General features: G+C 36.5%; 1 protein-coding gene across 3 annotated transcripts; it reads left to right on the forward strand.

Annotated features, from left to right (window-relative positions):
• The first annotated feature begins 967 nt into the window (after nt 1-967).
• Nucleotides 968-19,892, forward strand: LOC147292430 (protein NO VEIN-like). Of its 3 annotated transcripts, XM_086232212.1 has the most exons (22): nt 968-1,035; nt 1,503-1,648; nt 1,750-1,894; nt 1,985-2,138; nt 2,299-2,454; nt 3,109-3,199; nt 3,349-3,455; nt 3,579-3,684; nt 4,206-4,309; nt 4,424-4,489; nt 4,602-4,730; nt 4,862-5,005; nt 5,849-5,963; nt 7,327-7,617; nt 9,415-11,189; nt 11,886-12,098; nt 12,761-15,028; nt 15,445-15,554; nt 16,803-17,205; nt 17,279-17,593; nt 17,871-18,128; nt 18,536-19,892. In XM_086232212.1, exons 1-22 carry the CDS (start codon nt 1,025-1,027, stop codon nt 19,607-19,609), a joined length of 8,181 nt encoding a protein of 2,726 aa, XP_086088338.1. In that variant the 5' UTR covers nt 968-1,024; the 3' UTR covers nt 19,610-19,892. The 3 variants fall into 3 exon arrangements, with proteins under 3 accessions (XP_086088338.1, XP_086088339.1, XP_086088340.1); XM_086232213.1 differs by lacking the exon at nt 2,299-2,454; XM_086232214.1 differs by lacking the exons at nt 968-1,035; nt 1,503-1,648; nt 1,750-1,894; ... (3 more) ...; nt 3,349-3,455; nt 3,579-3,684 and having other exon boundaries at nt 4,207-4,327.
• The last annotated feature ends 4,305 nt before the right edge of the window (nt 19,893-24,197 follow it).

The raw sequence follows: 24,197 nt of genomic DNA on the forward strand, positions 1-24,197 counted from the left end.
ACCGCCCCATAATAGCCTAAACTATCATTCACAATATAACCCAAATCCATATGTGGCATAGAAAACTCATTAACAAGTAACCCAATAGAATAGCCAAACAATGAGTAGTGTTACCATACAAATCAAGCTAATAGCCCAGTATAATTAACAGTTTACTAGAGTAAATTTATTCCACCTATTGGTCTAGTAGTACAATGATACTGGAGAGATCTCATATTCAATTCCCTTCCAAATACAAAATAAATAGGATTAAATACAAAAATAGTCCATAAATTTTACAGTGAATTTCAATTTAGTTCACTAATTATAAAAAGTGTTAATTTGGTCTACGAATTTTTTAAGTTATACCAAAGCAGTACAAACGTTAACTTTCATCGAAAATTTAACAGAAATTGGTCATATGCACAGCTAATGACCACATTTTCAGGAGCATTTTAGTTCATTCATTATATTGTTATGGGACCAATTCTGTTAATTTTTGAATGGAAGTTAACGTTTGTACTGTTTTGGTACAACTTGAAAAATTTGTGGATCAAATTGATACTTTTTATAGTTAGTAGATTAAATTAAAAATTAGTGTAAAATTCGTGGATCATTTTTGTATTTAATCCAAATAAATATATTTATCCCAACTTTGAGCTAGAAAGTGAAAAATTGAAAATCCCGATAGGTAACTAGTTTACCCAGGAAACTCTTTAATGGCCTTTGCTGCACCATATACGTACATTTCCAAGAATGCTTCATGTTGAAGGCACTTTGCATGGAAAGTTGGAAACACACATGATACTACGTAGGATTGTCAATCCTACGGCTATCATCAAAACATAAAAAGAAGAAACCTTGCTACATACCAACACGTGGCAGACTTTACTTTGGGTCAAAGTCACCCAAAAGTCACCCAAAGTCAGCAACTTTACTCTCTTTCCCGAACTTTAGCCATGGCTGCGATCAGTTTCCCTCTGTTCTTCTATATCAACTTTACTCTCATTATGAACCCATCCCACCCCAAGTTCTAACGCAAATCATGAACCCCAGGTATTTCCCCTCTCTCTCTCTCTCTCTCTCTCTCTCTCTCTCTCTCTCTCTCTCTCTCTCTCTCTCTCTCTCTCTCTCTCTCTCTCTCTCTCTTTCTCTCTCTCTCTCACTCCCAGTGTTTACGGAAGAAAAAAAGATTAATGCTGGTTTTAATTTAGAATCCTTTTAGTTTTTTGTTGCTTTTGGGTGTATGATGTTATAACTTTATAAGTATGTTTGTATTCCCACATGTCTTAGAAGTGCTTGCTATTTGATTCTTTAGTAATTGTGTAACGGTATGCAGTATACTTTGTTTGAATACTACTGAGGAGAAAATATAGCAGAAAAAAAATGTTTTGTTGTATTTTTGGTTGCAGTTTTTTAACTTCTTGTTCTTGAGCTTGAAATTGGCAATTCTTTGACCAATATTATTGCATGCCCCCATTAGTCTATATTCCTGTTCTGCCACTGAAGGTTGTGTGTGACAGAGAATCGAACATGGGAGACCATGCAGTTACCTCCAAGGAGGACCAGAAGGTCCCCAAGCTACCCATTCATGGCAAGCGAAACATCCTCATTACTAGCGCCTTGCCTTCCGTCAACAATGTCCCTCACCTCGGCAACATCATCGGCTGTATTTATCATTTATCCTTTCTTAATTATTTTTTCTTCTATTTTTCTTGGCAACCAAGCAAACTCTTGAATTTATTTTATTTTATTTTTTTTGTTGGACAGGCGTGCTGAGTGCTGATGTCTTTGCACGGTACTGCCGTCTCCGGGGATACAATACAGTATACATGTGCGGAACTGATGAGTATGGTACGGCAACGGAGACCAAAGCCATGGAAGAGAAGTGTAGCCCCAAAGAGATCTGTGACAAGTAAACTTTTCCATTTTTATGTAATTCGATAAATTCAAACTCTATTTATTGGGTTTGACTTGCTATTTATTGCAAATTGTAATCTTGTAGATACCATGCTATTCATATGGAGGTTTATGAGTGGTTCAACATAAGCTTCGACAAATTTGGGTGCACATCGACACCTCAGCAGATGGAGTTATGCCAAGCCATTTTCAAGAAACTGTTGAAGAACGATTGGATTTCTGATAACACAATGCAACAGGTAGCATTGACCGGTTAATTGCATTGATTCTTTCCTATTTGCTTGGTTTAGTCATTGCTTCTTTAATACATGTTTCTTTTGTTGCATTGCGATTGATTTATGTCCTTAAAAATGTGTTTCTGTAACTTGAATTTTAACTTGAATTAGCACTGTAATTCAGCTTTACTGTGACACATGCAAACGGTTCTTAGCCGATAGGCTTGTAGAGGGGACATGCCCGAATCAAGGCTGTGACTGCGCTTCTGCACGAGGAGATCATTGTGAGAACTGTCGAAAACTTTTGAATCCCACAGATTCAGAAGGTCCTAAGTGCAAGGCACGGATTTTGTTTTCTTTTTATTAGTAGAAATTTATATTTCATGACACATGTGTGTGTGTGTTGTATACTCTTATTCAGATTCACACACACACACACACACACACACACACACTCTCTTATATTATTATGTATAAGCTCAATTGAAAGAAAACATGAAATTTCTCTGCAGAGTATAAGGTTCCAAAGTGAAAATGAGCCCTTAACTCCTTATTTGGTCAAAATACTCTGGCCCTGTTCTTCGTGATAACCTGTTTTATATCCCTCGTAAATTTTTCTTGTCCTTTGAAAATCTTTAAGGAGAGGCTACTCCATATTCGAGCCCTGTTCCTTGTCATGGAAATCCTAATCCATATTTTGCCTGAAACTATAGAAATTTTGAAGGAGAAGCTAAGGCTAAAATCCATTAGCCTTCCTCTGAAAATCTCTAATCATAATAGCTCCTTTTTTCATTCCATTTCACTCTCCTATGGAAATGAGGCAAAGATGGTTTTGACATTGGATCTCTACAGTATCATATGCTTCTGAAAGCCACAGCTATATGACTCCTTGCTCCACTCTAAATTAAAGGAATTCAGGGGCAGCATGTGCCTACTTTTTCTCATAGTTGTTTTTTATGTATGTGTATTAAACTGTATATGTATTTGCTTTTAGGTGATGTTTCCTTCCACTCTTCTTGGAACTGGTCAAGTTTGGACTTCGATGAAAACTATCAATGTTACTGAATACCTGAATTATGAGGCAGGTTAGTTGACTATCTTGTAGTGCTATCACCACAGTATAGTTGTTATGCTTATGGATGCATGATTTCATAGAAGGCCTTATTTATGGAAGCTCAAAGTTTTCTCTTTGTGCATTTTGTACTAGATGATATAAATTAGGATGTTTTTACAGGAAAGTTTTCTAAGAGTAGAGACATAAGGGTTTTTGGAAAGGATGCAAAAGATACCAACATTCCCGTTGAACTATGGAGATATTATTTGCTAACAGTTAGGCCTGAGGTAATTTCGTAGATCCCATCTTCAGTTTTAATTTTGGTATTTAATTGTTTATGATGCATGTCCTTCTTTCGATGTATCTTTTGTTACTCGTTTTATTTTATTTTATTTTTTGGGGTAAAATAGGTATCAGACCTTACATGGGCCGGCTTGCAAGAAAAACTGAGCGAATTGCTGGATAATTTGGGCAAATTCATAGGTCAAGTTTTGAAATTTTCTGCCAAATTGTCAGGTTGGTTAGCCTTTGGTTTCTGAAAAGTATTGTCCATTCAGCTGATTCATCTTTGACAAATTAATAGCATGAGGACTGTTATTAAATTAGTTATTTAAGGAACCATTATATTATTAATTCTTGTTCTCTTTAACTGTATTTTGCCTTAGTGGAGGCTTATAACTCCAGCCAGAGTTCAACTCTCACCCCCACCTTTCCCTAAACCAGAAAAAAAAAACTGTTTTCGATTTATAGTTTTTCTTGATACAAAAAAAAAAAAAAATAATATATATATTATTAATTCTCGATACAGAAAAAAAATTAATTTGCATTATCAAGATTGTATATAATTCTTTATGGGCCAATTATGCTATCACAGAGATATTTGGATGGAAACTATTGTATTAATGGTTTTTGCTCTCTTTTCATTGCATAATTACTTTTTTATATTTATTTATTTTTTTGTGCATTTGCTAGCTTGCCAAATAAGCATTGTAAATGTGACACTTTGCAGCATAAAAACTAAAAAATTCCACGCGCAGGTCCAGGACCTGATGCTCCACATGCAGACTCAGATCCTTTGACAGAGAAATTAGCTGAAAATGTTGGTAAATATGTGGAGCAATATATAGAAGCAATGGAGAAGGTGATTGATGTCTAGATGGTAGTGTTGTTGTAAATGACTGACAACTTCTATCTACCTGCCTTTTTCACATTTCTCTTGCATTGGTATTGACATTCCTATCTGCAATTTGTTTAGGTTAATCTAGAGCAAGGACTCAAAAGAGCAATGAGAATTTCTCATTATGGGAATGAATATCTGGGAGTAAGCATGTTTTTAATCTCTGTTAAAAAGACTTGTTAAGTGTATTGCTTGAAGATGGCTGTAAACCAATTGTTCAGCTGCTGCTATGTCACCATCTATAATTACAATGCAGAAAAGCCAGTTCCGGAAGCTTTACAAGGAGAACCAACCTTACTGCTATACTGTTATGAGAAATTTAGTGGGGCTAGTGCATCTTCTTGCTTGTTTGTTGGAACCTTTTATGCCATCATTTTCGCTCAAGGTAATGAATTTTGTTTGCGGATGTTTATGTTACTCTCACATGTTTTTTTGTGAACATGTGGTATTACTATAATTATCCATGCTAAGATAATTTTTATTTCTTTTTTTTTTTTTATAATAATTGCATTCAAGGTATTTAAGCTGCTTAATTTGCCTCCTGAGATGCATATATCACTTTCTGATGATAAAGGAGATATTGATAGAGCAAAACGGCCTTGGGATAATGTACCTATCGGTCACAAGATTATGAAACGAGAGCCATTATTCAAGGAATTGGTATGTCTCTGCCGTGCCTTTTCTTTTATCTGTTATTAATTTCGGAATAGATGTATCGAGATCAATGAGTGAGGAAGAAACAACCTGGTCTTGTTGGATTTAAAGTGATGTAATTGCTAATTCTTCTGCATGAAGGAAATAAAGAGTCAGCGAAGTAGCCAAAGTATGTCATGGCATGGCAGAGTGTTTAAGAGCTGGGAGTGCTGAAGAATTGAAAAAAATAAATGTCTTGCTGAGAATTGCAGTAAAATAGTGGAGAAAATTTCTGATGTTATTAGCCAGCAAAAGGACAGAGAGAGAATATAAGAGAAGGAACTTAGAGTAGTTCTTGAACAAAAAGATCTTCAATTATTTCATAGCATCACCAGGATTGCATGGTGCAAATGCTTTAGAAGAAAGCTTGCTTTCACCAGGAAGTATTTCCTTATAATACTTGATAGTGAAGCAAATCCTACAAGCTACTTTAAGTTGCCTAGAAAAGTGAATCAACAGCAGCTACCAGCCATTATAGGTGCTACTTGCTAGAAGCAAATAATTTTTTTACCATCAAGTTACTCAGTGGTGAATTGGAACTTAGATCTGATTAAATTTTACTTATCTATCTCCTAGATGCAATATCCTAAAGCACTGAACTAGTATAGTCTTATCTATTTTTTTATCTTTTAATTTTTTGTGAGTGGCTGGAAAATTAAGCTAGTTGCTGAGAATAACTTTGTAGACAGCACTTTTCATTATAATTTTCTTTGTGGGAGTCTCTAGTTCTCCATGATACAGCTACTGCATCACTTAGGCTATTGTCTGTTCATAGATTCTCATTTGGTGAAAGTTTACACTTGTATACAGACAAAAGAAGTAAAATCGTTAAGGGAGAAGTTTTCTGAATCTGATAGAAAGGAGAGGGAAGAAGCCAAAGCTGCAGCGAAGGTGGCTAAGAAACTCAAGAAAACTATTTTTTCAGGTTAGAATTTCCTTACGTCCAAGTACTCTCTATGTTTGAATTGGTAAAAATGTCATCCATGTGGTGACTGTGGTTTCTATTTACAACATCGATTTATTCTTAAGGAGAAGATTCTTTCATTTCACTCTTATTTTAACCCCCCCCCCAGCCCACATGCACTCTAGTTGTTCTTGTACAATTATGATATGATGGTAGTGGTGTTTAAGATTATTGTATGTTGTAGGGGTGAAACTTTTGCCATGCTTCTTTGTGGGTGATTGGTAAGGTTAAAGTACTCTATATTATGTAGTTAAAAATGCCCGGGCAAGGCCCAGTTATGGCATTTCGGGTTTCTGCAACATTATCCCTTGCGATGTATTTGGATGAGATGAGTGAAAGTACCAAGGAGTTTCAAAATGACTGGGTTTAAAAACCCATGATTTCAAGTCCCAAGATTGCAAATTTTCTTGTTTAGCCAACTTTAGCATGATGAGATTTTAACTGTGAAATTTCTCATTTATTAGTTTGGATCAATCTCTTTGTAAGCATGAGTGGTGGTGGTGGCAGGGGTGATGTTGGTGGATTTTAAGATCGGATTTTCTCTTCAAAATTTGGAAAATCTTTTAAGTTTCCCAAATTGAATGGTTTTGTAGTCTGATATGTTAACTCCCTTCCTAACTTCAAGTCCCATCTCAAACTCCCTAATCCAAATGCACCCTTGGTGTTTGGTGTATTTCCAAGATATGCTAAATATTACTGGTAACATACACTATTCTCATTATTTTCGAACCTTAAAACTCCAAATTTAAGAAAATCCAACTTTAATGTTTAACGTTTTATCCTTATTGATTTCTTGGTAACTTGCACCATGAAACAGATCCTGTTCTGTGCAAGGAAGTCTCTGTCTTTCTTACATCCTTTGTCATTAGGAGGATGATCTTTTCCCTTTTCATTTATAATCCTCTGCTGCGATGAGGATGATCTACGCAAAGGGTCTCTGTTTAGGATTGCCAGCAGCGCTTTTTGTCCAAACAGGAATCACAGCCTTTTTATTATTGATTAGTTTTCTAAACATATTTTCTTCTCCATTGATATTTTTTCTTCAAGTGCGAGCTATTTTCTTTTTGGAGATTACTGTGGCTTCTTTTGGCTGTTTGCTCCACAAGTTTTTGTTATTAACTAATAATTAGTACTTTTCATACCTCTTTGTTGGATGTTATACTTCACATTTACATTATTACATAACTTCTCCTTAATGTGTTCACCTCATAAACTCACAAGCTAGCATGTGTTTTATATCGGTCAAAAGAATACTTTTTACCTTATTAGTTTTACTACATAAGGAATTGTTGTATATCTTCTAAATAAGCCATTGTTGTAACAGAAAGAACTGGAAAGAAGAAGCGACAGCCCACAAAATCTGCAGCTGAACAAGAGAAAGAACTGGAAAGAAGAATCGACAGCCCACCAAAATCTGCTCGAGTTGGGGAGAGAGTTACTTCTCCTGGGTTCAAAGGTGAGCCTGATGATGTGTTGAACCCCAAGAAGAAGGTCTGGGAGACCCTGCAAGTGGATCTGCACACCAACACTGAACGAGTGGCCTGCTACAAAGATATTCCGCCCACAACATCAGCTGGTGTTTGCACTATATCATCTATTTGTAGTGGTCAATCAGGTTGCCATCATTGGACTTTTTGCTCATGCTTTTCATTGTTTGCACTATATCATCTAGTTGTGAAGATAATTAAATATCTTTTAAGATTAAAAGGAAAAGGAAACAAAAAACAAAACTTATTGGACTTTTTGCTCATCCTTTTCATTGTTTTCAATCATTGTTTGTGTAGATTAAGAGTACATTTAATTTACTTTATTTTTGGTGTTAAATCCTAATTTGAAAAACAATAAGCAATCAATTTTGGTTCATGGATGGAAACTACAATTGCTAATGTCTGGTCTCTTGGGGAAAAAAAAGTAAATTTTGGATTTGAAACAATTTTGAACCTGCCACTGCTACAACAATTATACAATTTTCAAAGCTGGTTCGAAACGATCTGAGTTCTTAGGAGGAAATTTTGCATTAGGTATTTTGATATTTAGTGTTAAAATAAAAGTTATCAATGAATTTCATATACGTTCTTGTTTAAGTTTTTCATGTCCAGATTCATATTTTCTATCAAACATCGTTATTGTTAAAAGGCAATTCCAAACAAAATAAAATAACACTAATAACATTAGAATAATATAGATTTTGGAAGAACAAATGATAGAACAGTAGAACCTGGAAATTGGTTGTGTTTAAATAGGATAATGAAAAGTTTGTCTTTAAAAAACAAAAAGCTATAAATATTTAGTTCTTTATTGGACTATTATAAGTTTTATTTCTTGGGAGTGGGGCTTTAACTCAAAGATCTATTACTCTTAAGGGTTTATGAACTCCTGAAATTACTCAAAAGGTCAAAAGTTTGATTTGTTACTCAAAAGAACAGGGACAACTAAATAACTTAACAAGAAGGACTTTCACCATGCATCCGATGCGCGTGCATCAGCGGATCTGCCGCTACCAAGAACAACTTTAGCTGCAGCCGCAGCTGCATCTGCATCTACATTCTTTTTATTGATTTTCTACTTGAATCTTAATAATTGTAGGGTTTATTAGGTTTGTTTTTTCTTTTTATAGTGTGTTTAAGTATGTTTTAGGGGATTAATAGGTTGAAGATTTATAGTTAGTGTTTTTTATTGAGGATATATTGTGTAGCTGCAATGTTCTCTAAATGCAGATGCAGTTGTCAACCGATTGGTGCTTTTTTTTTTCCAGGCATTTGGCTTGGTTTTTGTCTTGGAACGTAATAACACAAGCGACTGTCTTTTTGGGTAATTAAATTAGTGGTTTGTCACTTATCGTTAATGGACAGAAGGAGGCCTTAGGCAATTACCTAAGTAGCCTTATCCTTGCGCCGCCTTGCCAATATTAGTTTATCCTAAATTCAAAAGGCCGGTTTGGTATTTTCTATTGTTTTTAATTAAAAATAAAGACCGGTTTGAAGCAGCTCTTTTCCGATTAATTTAGCTGGCACCATTTGTATCTGAATTTATGCTGCAAAGAGTAAATTCCCACTTGGTTGTCTGAATATAGTTTTCCAGCTGTGGAAGTTTACTTGGGCCATTCTTTTGATAAAGGGTGGGGACTTGTACTTAGGCCATTCTTTTGATAGAGGGTGGGCACTTGTACTTGGGCCATCTCTCTCTGAAACGGGGCATTTTTTCCATTGATAGATGTTCATTAACAAAGTGATCTCATCATGATAATTGAAAATTGGATTTCAAACTTTTCAGTAGCAAGTTCGCCTCATAAATTATATAAGCTATTATCTCATTTCTTAGTACTTCCCTCGTTTAATTTGGAAACCTTTCCTATATTTGTTCTCTCACGAAAATTGTTTGCCTTATGGTATTTTGTATTTAAATTTCACAGGTGTTTCTGTTGAGGACATAATCCGGAAAGTTGCTATGTATTTTGAGATTGATCAAGGAATACATAGCAATAGTACATCTCTTCAGGAGAAGATATTTATCTTCTTGAGAAAGCTTTCTGATTGCGAGCTTTGGTTGGTGGAAGAATTTCGTGTCAAGGAATTTGGATCCCTCGGTTATGGGGAGTTTTTAATTTTCTTAGAAAAATATGCTTGTCTACTGCCACATGAGCTGTGCAAGTTTCTGACTGGTGATGCAAGTGAAAAGTGCCCTTTGGAGGTTTGCATGCTCCAGCACCATTTGGTTGGTTTAGTATCTCAAGCTTTGAATAGTTTATGGGAGGATGAAAATATTACCAAACAGAAAATTTTATTGCTGCTTAGGAAGCAGTTCCCTTCGGTTAGTTTCAAAACTATCGAAAATGGTTCTGTAGAAGACTTTTTAAGCATAGTGGGAAAGCATAAAAACACTGTGATTTCCAAATGTGTTCTATTTTCAATGACATTATGTGGAACTAGTTATGCTATAGACTCATCAGCACACTATGAGAATGTCATATTGAAAAGCACTTTGGTGAATACCAACAGTGGCCAGAAAGCAAAATCCAATGAATCTGTTACGTCCAAGGATGCGATTCAAGTCTTACATAGAGCACCAATGATGTCAGATTTAAACTTATGGTTACATTGGGACCTTTTATTTGCTCCCTCTCTTGGTCCTCTTATACCATGGTTATTGAATGAAGTCAACACAGATGAATTGTTGTGTTTGGTGACCAAGGACGGAAAAGTGATTCGGTTAGATCATTCAGCTACCGTAGATTCATTCTTGGAAGCTGCACTTCAAGGCTCCTCGTTCCAAACAGCATTGAAAATGTTATCTCTGTTTTCACTAGTTGGGGGAGAAAAACATGTCCCTGTGTCCCTTTTGAAAATCCATACTCAACATGCATTTGAACTCATGTTGAAGAATTATCTAGATGATATGGAAGTATATGAAAATAAGAATTCTCTTAATTACGGAAAAGCACTGTCTGGACAAGAAATGGTTGGTGAAGTTGGTACTGATAATTTCTCTAGTGAATTACACAGAGACTTAAGCAAGATGAATATTGCGACACCTGTTATATCAAGATTTGTCCTTGAATGTCTTGGGTATCTACCTGCAGAGTTTCGTGGTTTTGCTACTGATGTATTGCTTTCTGGGATGCAATCTGTTGTCAAATATGCTGCTTCAGCTATTTTGTCTGAATGCAGCCAATCAGAGCAGCGTCTCATGCTTCATGAAGTTGGATTGTCTCTTGGTATAGTGGAGTGGATTAATGATTACTATGCATTTTGCTCCAATGATACTATTAACTTGATCATATCTGGGGATTCATGCTCCAATGCTGTTAGATATGAAATGGGGTCAAGCTCAAAGCATATACAAGATGTGTCAGATAAGTTTTCTGCTTCTGAAGGTAGCATGGGTGCATATGTTAGTGCAGATGAGCAGAAAGATGGATGTTCTGATGTCTGTCTGAAGATTGGCGGTGCAGTAGCTTCTGATGCTAGAATTGGCAGTGGTTACACACAACATTCTACTGAACTTAATGAATGTAAAGATGCAGCCCAGGTAATTGAGGCAATCAGGAGAGATGAATTTGGTCTTGATTCAAGCCTATCAAGTGTTGAAAGTATCATGTTGAAGAAGCAGCATGCGCGCTTAGGGAGAGCTCTACATTGTCTTTCTCAGGAATTGTATTCTCAGGATTCACACTTTCTTCTTGAGCTGGTAAAGCTGCTTTCTTTTCATTGTGCTTAGTGCAGTCATCTAATCAATAATGAAATGAACCATATGGAAGCTCTGTTCTTTTCTTTGTTTTTTTTTGTCGTTCCCTTTATTAGTTATCATATTATATGCTGCCAAGTAATTTCTGGAAGTTCTCCTGGATGCTGATTGTTAAGTGAATTTTTCCAATATTCAAACTTCTTCCCAGGTCTTCCCTCTATCATTTATCTTATTTATGCTGCCATGTAACTTCTGGAAGTTCTACTGGATGCTAATGTTAAGTGAACTTTGCTAATATTCAAACTTCTTCCCAGGTTGCACCAACCAGCGATTGTATGTGTGTGTGTGTGTTATATATATACACACACACACACAATTGCTTAACAGGATAGTCTCCATGATATAATATGGCACATTTAAATTTAGACTCAAGGTTTTGAAAAGCATAACCTACGGAATGTGTGATGCTTTACTTTGTTAGAATATTAAAATTGGCCTCGTCTATGTGATATCAGTCATCACCATTTACTATCTTGTAAGTCCAATGATACATTAAGTGAGTACATATGAATAACCCAACCCCTACACCATACACACATAACATCACTTTATTTGGCCTTTTGGAAGTCTTGTCATGTTTCTAACTCAGTTTCATACATACAATCTTTGCATGTATTTTATTCTTCCTTATTGCTTCAGGTTCAAAATGCTGATGATAATACCTACCCAACAAATGTAGAGCCAACTCTAACATTCATTCTTCAAGAGTCAGGTATTATTGTTTTAAATAATGAGCGGGGCTTCTCTGCCCAGAACATTAAAGCACTATGTGATGTTGGAAGTTCAACGAAGAAAGGATCTAATGCTGGATATATAGGACAGAAGGGCATTGGTTTCAAATCAGTATTTCGGGTAGGTTGCGAAAAACACTGTAGTTATCATTCTCTGTCTTCTCTGCTCTGCTCTGCTCTCTCTCTCTCTCTCTCTCTCTCTCTCTCTCTCTCTCTCTCTCTCTCTCTCTCCATGTCAAACTGTACTTGTTTTTACTTGATCGTTGGCTGCTTTAAGTGAAGTACCTCGTACAGTCATGCTATTGTTCAAATTTCTTGGCAGGCCTTATTTAAGGGTTTTTGTTTATAGTTTTAATTGCTTCTATGAATTGTTTATTGTATTTCTTAATGAAATCTCTCATCTTCATTCATCCTGTTCTGGGATTTTTTCCCTGTTTGGAGGAGCCTTGCTCCATTGGATTCATAAATTTTTGTTTATATCGTTTCGTTTCATTTTTTGTTTATATCTTGATGCCCTGGTTATCTATGGCGGTGTCATGGCCAATAATAATTAAAAAGAAAATTGGGATAGAGAGAGGAAGAGGAGAGGAGTAATTTTTTTTTTTTTTTTAACTATTTTATTAAAAGTTTGATAATTAAAGGTAAAACGGGTATTATCATATTAGATGGGTGTGGTGAGTGAAAACTCAAACTAAGAAAGCTAATTTTCCTTTTGGCTCTTAAATGTATCCGTACACTCTATTGATAATGCGCTTTCATTGATATGTGCGGATGTTTCTGCAGGTCACAGATGCTCCAGAAATTCATTCCAATGGATTCCATATCAAGTTTGATATAAGTGAGGGTCAGATTGGTTTTGTTTTGCCAACAGTTGTACCTCCTTGCAATATTGACTTGTTTAATAGGCTAACTTCTAGTGACAGTGATCAACTGGATCGTAACTGCTGGAACACTTGCATTGTTCTTCCTTTAAGATCAAAATTATTAGATGGAACTGTCATGAAAAACATTATAAATATGTTTTCAGATCTTCATCCATCTTTATTACTCTTTCTTCACCGCCTCCAGTGTATCAAGTTTAGAAACTTGCTTGATGGTTCACTTACCGTCATGAGAAAAGAAATTGTGGGAGACGGTATCGTTAAGGTTTCACATGGGAACAAGAAAATGACATGGTTTGTAGTATCTCAGAAATTGCAAGCAGATTTTATTCGTAGTGATGTACAAAAAACAGAAATCTCAATAGCTTTTACATTGAAGGAATCAGACAAAGGAGATTATTGTCCTGATCTAGTCCAACAGCCTGTTTTTGCATTTCTTCCTCTAAGAACTTATGGCCTGAAATTTATTCTTCAGGGGGATTTTGTTCTTCCTTCATCTAGAGAGGAAGTGGATGGTGATAGTCCATGGAACCAGTGGCTGTTGTCAGAATTTCCTAGTTTGTTTGTTAATGTGGAGAAATCCTTTTGTGCTCTTCCATGTTTTAGAGAGAATCCAGGAAGAGCTGTGGCAGCTTATATGTCCTTTGTTCCGCTTGTTGGGGAAGTGTATGGCTTCTTTTCTTCTCTTCCTCGATTGATTATTTCTAAATTATGTATGTCGAATTGCTTACTCCTGGAAGGAGGAAATAATGAATGGGTTCCTCCTTGCAAGGTCCTAAGAGGTTGGAATGAACAGGCTCGTTTGCTTCTTCCTGATGGTTTACTACATGAGCATCTTGGCCTTGGATTCTTGGATAAAAATATAGTTCTGCCTGATCCACTTGCAAGAGCACTAGGTATTGCGGAGTATGGACCCAAAGTTCTGCTTCAAGTTATGAACTCTTTATGTCATGTGCAAAATGGCCTCAAATCAATGGGTCTGGGTTGGCTGGCCTCTTGGCTAAGTGCACTTTATGCAATGTCATTCAATTCTTCTCTGGTAGCTTCATTTGACTGTGGAAAAGATATGGAATTTATAGAAAACCTTCGGAAACTTGCATTGATTCCTCTTTCAGATGGTACATATGGTGCGGTAGAGGAAGGCCCAATTTGGTTACATTTGGATGCCTTAAGCACTGGGTTTGAGGGTCAGCATGGACTTGAGTCTTTTCAAAATTTATATGCTAAGCTTCGGATCGTAAGTCCTGCCCTCCTGTCTACGTCACCTGTAGATATGTTATCCATGGATGCAACAACAGTTGACAAACTCACGAGTATGCTTCATAGAATTGGTGTCCAGCAGTTGTCCGCACATGAAATTGTCAAGGTGCACGTCTTGCCAGCTATATCTGATAACAGAATTACAGATGGGGATAAGAATTTGATGACTGAATATGTCTGCTTTGTAATGGTCCACCTACAGTCAAGCTGTTCTGATTGTCATGTTGAAGGGGAACACATAATATCAGAAATACGAAATAAAGCTTATATATCAACAAATCATGGTTTTAAAAGGCCTTCTGAGGTATCAATCCATTTCAGTAAAGAATATGGAAATCCTGCGGACATTAATAAGTTGATTACTATGGTGGATATGAAGTGGCATGAGGTTGACGTCTCCTATTTGAAGCATCCGGTCACAAAATTGCTCCCATGTGGACTGATGAAGTGGAGGGAGTTTTTTCAGCAAATTGGAATAACGGATTTTGTGAAAGTAGTTCAAGTTGAGAAGGGAATTACTGACATGTCTGATGGACTATTTAAGAATGTGATATGGGATAAGGACTTAATTTCCCTTGGATCAAAGGTCACAGATTGGGAGTCCCCTGAATTGGTTGATTTATTGTTGCTATTGGCCAGAGATGGAAACAAAAGTGGTTGTGAATATCTCTTAGAGGTTCTTGATACTTTATGGGATGATTGCTATAGTGAAAAAGCTACAGGTTACTGTGCTTCTAAATCTGTAGCAGATAGAAAGCCCTTCAAATCTTCTTTTATAAGCAGCATCTGTGATGTGAAATGGGTAGCATCAAAGATGGATGATGCACTTCACTATCCTAAAGATTTATATCACGATTGTGACGCAGTGCGCTCGATTCTTGGGGCATCTGCTCCATTTTCTGTTCCTAAGGTTCGTTTGGTATATCTACACTGAATTACCTCCCCATTTATGATTTTGAAAGTTATTATTTAGCCAATACTGCCTAACACTGATTTATTAGATTGAGACTTCATTCAGTATAATGCATATGTGAATTTGACTTCAATTCAGTCAGCAATCCGATTATGATTTTTCTCCCTTTCTCTTTGTAAGAGATCTAAGGTCATGTAATTTTCTGTAAATAAGTTTGAAAATTTTGCATCTTTTGCCACTGAAAAGCCTACTGTTTGATTGTTTCTATACTCAGAATGTGACAATAATTTACTTTGGATAGTGAATTATAAATCTCACTGTAATCAATTACAATTTCAGCTGTATGAAAACCTTAAATCTTCTTTTGAAGTTTCTGCATAATCCATTGTGGTACATTTATTCTTTTGAAACAGGTGAGAAGTGGAAAGTTTGTAAGTGATATTGGGTTTAAGACGATAGTTTCTCTTGACGATGCTGTGGAGGTTTTGAAGCTATGGAGACGTGAGAATGCATTCAAGGCCAGGTATGATTTTGACCTTTCCATGATGATTGTCTTCATTTATTCAGAAGTGATATCATTTGCTTCTCTTTCTTACTTTGGATATCTTATGCTACTTTATTGTGCCATAAGATAAAATATAAGTAGTTAAACCAAAAGAAGTGGTTCTATAGTATCATTTGCTTTTTTAGGCTTAGCCGATATCAATGGCAAGTATTTCTAAGCAATCTTCCTATCTGGAGAACAATATAAATCTTTCCCTAAAATAATAATTGTCGCAAAGATTTCTATGAATTATTGGTCTGTCCTGTGCAAAGGTGATTCTGAGAGTGCTGATCTTATTTTTGTCTTATTCTTTCATGTCGTAAATTTAGGTTAAGGTTACTCATTTGTTTGGAATGGTGTGGGTCTGGCCATGAAATTGCTATTCTTTTCTGGCTGAGGATAATTGGGGCGTTGGGGCTAGTATGAAGGATCTTGGCCGATCTGTTCGCTTTGGATTGTTTGGATGGAAGGAAAAAACAGAATCTTTAGTGATACCATGGAGGAAGTGGATTATCTATGAGAAAGAATTAGGTTCTTAGCATCTTTATGGTTGCCATTGTCAAAGTGTTTTTAGGGATATTCTATTTAGTCTAGTTCAGCTTGATTGGGTGGGAGTTATGAGCTGAATAAAATTTATATTTCCTATAAAAAGTTGCTTTCTGCATATTTCCATGTTTAAAGATGCATTATGTTTTCTTAGAATTAAATAAGCAAAGGTCACTGCTGTGAATCACAGGCCACTGAGTCTATGTTGGATCAAAATTCTTTGTGAAACCATGTTGGTGGCTAATATTTCGGTTGATATGTGTGATCTATTGGTCAAATTTTGTTATCTTAGCCAAGGATGTACTCAATCACTATTTGAACCTTCTTGCCTACTGCATTTCTCTTCCAAATCGTCATGCTCTAATTCACTCTTAATTTTTGTTTGTATGCTTCTCATGGATAAGGTTATTTTCAACCAAAACCAATCCCGTCTTTCTCAAGCTCAGTCTTGCTTGAATGTAGTCATGTGAGCTTATGTATGCTATTTGATATCGTTGCCAACATTTGTCCAAGAAAATTTCACAGAAAATTCTCATTTTAAGTGCATCTTCTGATGTTTACCATTATCCATTCAACACCATATGGCATTCTTATGTTTTACATTTTATTGTTTATTTGTTTAACTTTGCATGATGCTTCACATTTTAAATGATGTTGTCTTTCATTTATTCTATCTTCCAGCCTAGCGCAAATGTTCAAATTTTACACATTAATCTGGAATGAAATGGCTGCTTCGAAGCAGAAAATAGCAGAGGAGTTCAATTCAGGACCTTCTATATTTGTTCCATATGCCTCTAGATTCAGGGATAAGAATGTGGTATCTGGTACATTTTTGTCCCCTGAAGAAGTATTTTGGCATGATTCCACTTCCTTTGTAGACCAAATTAAGGAGATCCATCCTCAGTGCAGCTCAACAGGAACAACTCATGGTCCCTTGAATAAGACCCTTTGCAATTTCTACCCAGGCCTTCATGACTTCTTTGTTGATGGGTGTGGAGTACATGAGACCCCTCCTCTCCGTAGCTACCTTCAGATTTTGCTTGATTTATCACATGTTGCTTTGCCTTCACAAGCAGCTAATGCAGTAAGTAATCACATTTTGAGCAATATTCCAGTTCATGCAAGCTGCACTGTGACCTATGTGTATCGTGTCTCAGGTTTTTCAAGTTTTTCTGAAGTGGACTGATGGACTAAAATCAGGATTCAGTGCTGAGGATATTGTATACTTGAAAGATTCTCTTGCAAAGATGGAATTTGTGGTGCTTCCTACTGTACAAGATAAGTGGGTTTCACTACATCCTTCCTTTGGTCTTTTGTGCTGGTGTGATGATGAGAAATTAAGCAAGCAGTTTAAGCATTTGGATGGCATTGATTTTCTATACTTTGGTGAACTGAGTAAGGATGATGAAGAGATGCTACGTACAAAAGTGTCCATCCTCATGCAAACTTTAGGGATTCCTGCTCTTTCAGAGGTAAGATATCTGTGTGTGTGCATGTGCACATGCACAAGGAGCGTGTATGTGTATGAAACTTAAGCACATGTTCTGTGGTAAAAATGAACTTCAATAAGTCCTAATAATTTTTAAGTTTTCCATGCATTCTTATATGAAATGACATTGCGCAATGTAAAATTCAGGATCTATATGTTTCACTCCTAAAAAGAAAGAATAGGATAATAAATTTAAAAGAAATAAAATGAAAGAAACTGTAGTCCTGAATCACCCTTTTACTTTGTGCATTTACTTGCAGGTTGTAACTCGTGAGGCAATATATTCTGGTCTGGAAGACTGTAGCTTTAAAGCTGCATTGCTGGATTGGGCTCTTCCATATGCACAGCGCTACTTACATAGTGTACACCCAAATATATATTCTCAACTCAAGCAGTCTGATTCTGATATCCTAAATCGTCTGCAAGTGGTAGTTGTTGAAAAGCTGTTCTACCGGAATGTTATAAGGAGTGCTGGAAGTGAATCCCAGAAGCAAGTTGAATGTAGTTGTCTTCTGGAGGTATGTTATTTCATCCTTCATTGAATTTGCATGTACACTTGTGTGCATTTCATAATGTTTTTAGTATACTGCAAACTAATTTAGAAGTTCGTTGGAACCACAATATATTTACAGCATACTAGAATACAAGGAATTAGCATTTGAAGCATATCTTGTTGGTTATGTGACATCCATCCTCCATACTTTGTTCTGGTTAAAAAAAAAAAAAAAGGAAATGTATCCAACAAAAGTGCAGACTTTTTTATTTTTTATTTTTTATTTCTCCTATAAAATGTTTTTTGTAACAGTTTTTCAATTTTGGAAGATATTTCACCAAGCACTTATGGAACTTGGTGTGATTGAGACATGCAAATGCTATCTCTCATTCCCTCTTTCATAACCTTATTCCTTTTATCTTGTAAATGCAGGGTAGCATTTTGTATACAACCCAAGAATCAGATTCTCACGCATTATTTATGGAGTTTTCTCGCTTATTTTTTAATGGAAATCCTGAACTACACATGGCAAATTTCCTTCATATGATCACAACCATGGCAAAATCAGGTTCAACTGAGCAGACAGAGTTTTTCATCTTAAATAGCCAAAAGGTGTCGAAGCTTCCTGATGGCGAATCTGTTTGGTCCCTTTCTTCTGTGCATTCAATGACACTGAATGATAAATCACTCCAGACGAGTTTTGCTTCAACAGAAGTAAATGAGCAAAACAGTTGGGAATCCAAAGGGAAAACAGGAAACTGGCCGCCTGTTGATTGGAAAACTGCACAGGCACCAGCTTCACAGCCTAGCAGCGCCTTGCAAACTACAGTGGATGGTGATTCTGAAGGCATTGTTATACAAACAGATAATTTGACTCCCAATTCTGTTGACAATAATTGGACCATAGAAGATGATTCAGCAGTCTCTGCGGCTTTAGTTTTGCCAGACTCCACTCATTTTCTAGAGAATTTTGGGAGGGATTGCAATGAGACTGACTTTGCAACGCATATTGAACTTGATCCTATTAATTTAGATCTTGTTTCTGACCTTCCTGACTCGGGTTCATCTAATTTTAGCAAGAGAGATAAACTTAGATTTGGTACACCCAATGCAGCACAAGCAATGCTAACTGGGAGACTAGGTGAGCATGCTGCTTTTAAATACTTTATTGAGAATGCTGGCAAGTCAGTTGTGAAATGGGTTAATGAACATCACGAGACTGGGCTGCCGTATGACATAGTTGTAGAGGAAGACAATAGTAAAAAGTTCATTGAAGTTAAAGCAACCAAATCTTCAAGAAAGGACTGGTTTTTCATATCAATGAGAGAGTTGCAATTTGCAATTGAGAAAGGTGAAGCTTTCAGCATTGCCCATGTCATTTTTAAGGGTAATAATGTTGCAAGGGTCTCAGTGTACAACAATCTGGCGAAATTGTGCCATCTTCGCAAGCTGCAGTTGGCTCTCTTGCTGCCTGAGCAGCAGAAGGAATTTTCCGTTGTGTCATAAAAGGTACTTCATGGCGTTCTCTGTTTGTTTGAAATTGGTTTGGTAAAGACAATAGCTAAATTGCAGCTATGCTTTTATGGAACTCCATACTCTTCCTCTTCTCTCATTTGATGCGTGAGCAGACTATTAACTGGATTTTATCACATTATACATGTAAAAGTTATGTTAATTTGCATGAAACAGTTCTGCTTTTGCGGATGAAATTGTGTGCTGGAATTAAACATGGCGGGAACTATGATAAGGAGACCCTATTGAAATTTAAAGAAACTATTCAAATTTGATTATTTGTATGTTGTGATCCTCAGCCAGGATTCTTGATATTCGATCGGAGAATTGAGTCATCTCTGTTGTATGTACAATCGATAAAAACATTTATGTGACAGCAATGTACATATGGATCCTCCTTTCATTTCTCACATATTGTTGTGAGTGACCTAGGGCTCATTTGGGATTGTCGTTAGACATTCAAAATCTGTCGTGGATGACAATTCTAAGTCACTCACAACAGTTTTTGTATTTGGTAACAAAATCAAAAACTGTACTGCCTTACCATTTAGGTCACTTACTAAAATTTTAAAAAGAAGCTATCCACTTGCTTTTTAAAACTGCAGTCTGCAGTGAATGAAATTTGTGGGCCTTATTAATTAAAAAAATTTAATTGCCCAATATATCCTTAATTTTTATATAAAATGACAAATGTTTATCCCCCGCATATTTATTATGTCTATTTTAGTAATTATAACCAGTCATAACAGTTTTACATTAAAATTTACCAAATATCTTAAAACTGTTTTTTGCACTCATAACATTTTTGAAAATATAGTTTACAAAACACTCAATCGTTTTACTTCACAGCAATACCAACTAGGCCTTTAAATATAAATCTATACAAGACACAAGGAGAATAGTAATTTTATTTTATAAATTGAACTCCTCTAAGAAAAGAGCACCACCGACATATATAACAACACATGGCAAATTAAATCTTGAGATGGAAACCAAAATTGACCAACATGATCAACAATCAAAATTAGAGAAAATTACCAAAATAGTCCACTTATTGTTTCATTTGTCTTGATTTTGTCTACGATTTTTTTTTTGGCTATTTTGATCCCCGAATTATTTGACGTTTGTCATTTTTGTCCATTCTATTAAAATGTCATAAACAGACGTTAAATGGAGGGGCAAAATAGTTCATTTCATCTCCTATTTTCTAATTTTTCTTCTTAATTTTGACCCAACTACTTTTAACTTATATATCAAATCACCAACAAATTCAGCAATCTTGTACTAGCTTTGAATGAATCTTCTTTTTATAATCATATAAAAAGCATTTAAAACAGAGTTATAAAACTTAAGATAAATGATCACAAAGTAAGTTACCTGAAACTGCTATTTTTCTATAAATATTTTTAATTTTCTTACAATTTCAATTTCCTTCAAGTTCAACACCACAAATCAATTTCTTAGGCTACTAGAAACATGTTTAAAGTATCCTAATCCATCATCCAACTTCAAACTAACCTAGAAATCAAAATCTCAATTAAGAACATAAAACCCCCAAACTAAAAAATTGATAATAGTACACCTCAACCCGAATTACCCTTCAATTCTCTTCTTTTTGTGACCCAAATACCTAGAAACTAAATGAGAATTGAAGGAAAATTCGGGTTGGGGTGTACTTATTAATTTTTTTAGTTTTGAGATTTTATGTTCTTAATTGAGATTTTGATTTTTAAGTTGATGTAAGGTTGGGTGATGGATTGAGAGACTTTAAACATATTTCTAGTAGTCTAATAAATTGATTTGAGGTATTGAATTCGAAGGAAATTAAAGTCGAAAGAAAATTTGAAAATTTGATAGAAAAATGACAATTTTTGGTAGCCTACTTTGTGTTTATTTATCTCAAGTTTTATAACTCCGTTTTGAATGTTTTTTATATGGTTGTAAAGAGGAGATTCATAGCTTCAAAACTAGAATAAGAGTACTGAATTTGGTTGAAATTTGATAGGTAAAAAGTTGGGTCAAAATTAAGAAGAAAAACTAGAAAACATAGGACAAAATGGACCATTTGCCCCTCCATTTAAAGTATGTTTATATATAACATTAGAGAGCTGCTATTTGCACACCCCTAATTTTCTCTTTGCACACACTTTTCTCCTACACACCCCTTATTAATTTGTCAAACATAAAATTTCTTTTTGACACACCCCTATTATGACCAAAATACCCCAATCTCACTAATATGTCTAAATTTCTCTTTACACACCCTCTCAACCCAAACATTACACACCCCCACAAACACATCTACACTACACACCCCCCCTATCTCACCTCATCTCACCTCACAACTAACCAGCACCCACCATTGCCGACACCTACCTCCGGCTTCATCACCGCCGTCATCGCCGTCGTCGCCGTCGTCAGCACTGCCGTGAACTCCATCAGTGGCCTCATCAAATTTCTGCCACTCCTATCCCCACCACATCCACTAGAAGTGAGTTTCTCGAATAAATTAGTTGTAAATGTAAATGTTGTTTATTTAAATGTAAATCTAATACTTTTTTATCTAATTTGAATTAGTTAATCCATCCCAAATACCGTTTTCGTCTGTTTGAGATGATTTGTAGGGAGGATTTCGGGTTTTGGAGTGAGCATTTTCGGGGTTTTTAGTTTTCTGATTTCGCAGCTCGTTCGGCACTGGTCTGCCGAACGAATTCATTTCATTCGGCAGTCAGCTACCGAACTAAATGAATTGGTTCGGCAGAACCCTACCGAACGAATGCAAAATATCGGATTTCCATATTTTGGTTCGACAGGTGACTGTCTAACAATGAATATTAGTTCGGTGGTTACCTGCCGAACGAAATGAATTGGTTTAGCAGCACGCTACCGAACGAATGCAAAATTTCGAATTTCCCTATTTTGGTTCGACAGCCATCTGCCGAATGGTGGCCACTGTGTTCGACAGTCAATTGCCGAACAGTTGCCACTTTGCTCGGCAGTTGACTGCCGAACCACCTGTGTTGATTTTTTTTATTTTTTTTTTAAGCTTTTAAAAAATCATATATTTGCTAAAACAATTTTCAATTTCTTGTTTGAAAATATAGGATGGACAGAAGAAGAATCAGACGTGGTGCATCTTCATCCAGAGGGGAAGTCCCCGATGTTGCCGATGATATGCAAAGAACACGACCCACAGCTTCTGGGCGAAGAAGGCTAGTACAAGCACGAGCTAGTCGTGAGGCAGTTCCTGAACAAGCTGAGGTTCCGGTTGAGGATTACAATGAGGATAATCCCAACGAGCTTGCTGAGCCTTTCCCGGGAGGTCCCATTGACACGTCCCTGCTGAGGAGTTATGGAACTCACGTAGCTGCTGACATTTGGAACAACGAGGTATGATCTTTAACAGTTGGTATTATATGCTTGTGTAACTTGCAGTAATAATGAGTGAATTTCTTTGGTTATGTTTGAATTAGGAACGGGAGCCTTTGAGGTGCATGTCCAAAACCACCAAGCTTCGTGAGTGGAAGTTGTGGGCCAAAACAGATAATGACCGGTTGAAGGGATATGTCATTAATTCTGGGTTGACATCACTGGTGCAGTGTTCTTACCGTACGGTTGACAAAGTGTTGGTGTCCGCTTTTGTTGAGAGGTGGCATCCGGAGACCAATACATTCCACCTGCCTTTTGGTGAGATGACCATCACACTAGATGATGTAGCCAACATTTTAGGCATTCCGGTTGGTGGTGCACCAGTGGCTACACTTGTCGATGATAACATTATTTCTGAATATCTACTAACTGCATATTTAGGAGTTAGTGGGGATCAGGCATCAGAGTAGTTGATGGACTTTGGTGGTGAGTACGTACGATTAGAGTGGTTACGTACGTGCTTTAGTGATGTCACTGATGCCGACTCTGAGCATGAAATCCAATGTGCAGCCCGGGCGTATCTGTTGTATTTATTGGGTTGTACCCTGTTTGTAGATAAGACTGGCACAAGGGTATAAGTCCAATATCTCAGACTGCTCACTAATCTAGACACCGTTAGCCATTACGCATGGAGCGCTGGATGCCTAGCATGGTTGTTTAGGCAGTTTGGATTTGCCTCTCGAGCTGGTGTCAAACAAATCGGCGGATATATGACACTGATAGAGGCTTGGGTGTACGAGCACATGCACACCATTTTCGGTCCATCGTACGATATGAATTATTCCGAGAATTCACCTCGTGCGCTCCGCTGGACTCCAAGGCGGGATGGTGGCAGTGATCTTGAAGCAGTGCAAAGAATACGGCAACGACTTGATGTTTTGTCGGCTGACGAGGTATATTTGTAATTTACAATTCTTTTTATAAATTTAGGATTATATTATTACGTTAATGTTTTCAACTATATAATGTTATTGTTTTTTTTCAGGTTATTTGGGAACCATACAAATCCCAAAGACAAGCACACACATTGCCAGCTATAGCATTCTTCACAGGGATGATAAGGTGTTTTGATGTTGTTGAGCCTTATTGTCCCGAGAGAGTACTTAGGCAGTTTGGGAGGGTACAGACGATCCCCCCTGCACCACGTGCTGTT

This window comes from Dryas octopetala, chromosome 2, assembly GCF_963921425.1.
Source record: "Dryas octopetala chromosome 2, drDryOcto1.1, whole genome shotgun sequence".
Classification (NCBI taxonomy): Eukaryota; Viridiplantae; Streptophyta; class Magnoliopsida; order Rosales; family Rosaceae; genus Dryas; species Dryas octopetala.

Bases quoted from the DNA above. Each gene is read 5' to 3' on its own strand.
- LOC147292430 (XM_086232212.1), top strand. The intron at 5,006-5,848 runs GTATGTCTCTGC...ACTTGTATACAG, and splicing joins AGCCATTATTCAAGGAATTG to ACAAAAGAAGTAAAATCGTT. The intron at 18,129-18,535 runs GTATGTTATTTC...TTGTAAATGCAG, and splicing joins AATGTAGTTGTCTTCTGGAG to GGTAGCATTTTGTATACAAC.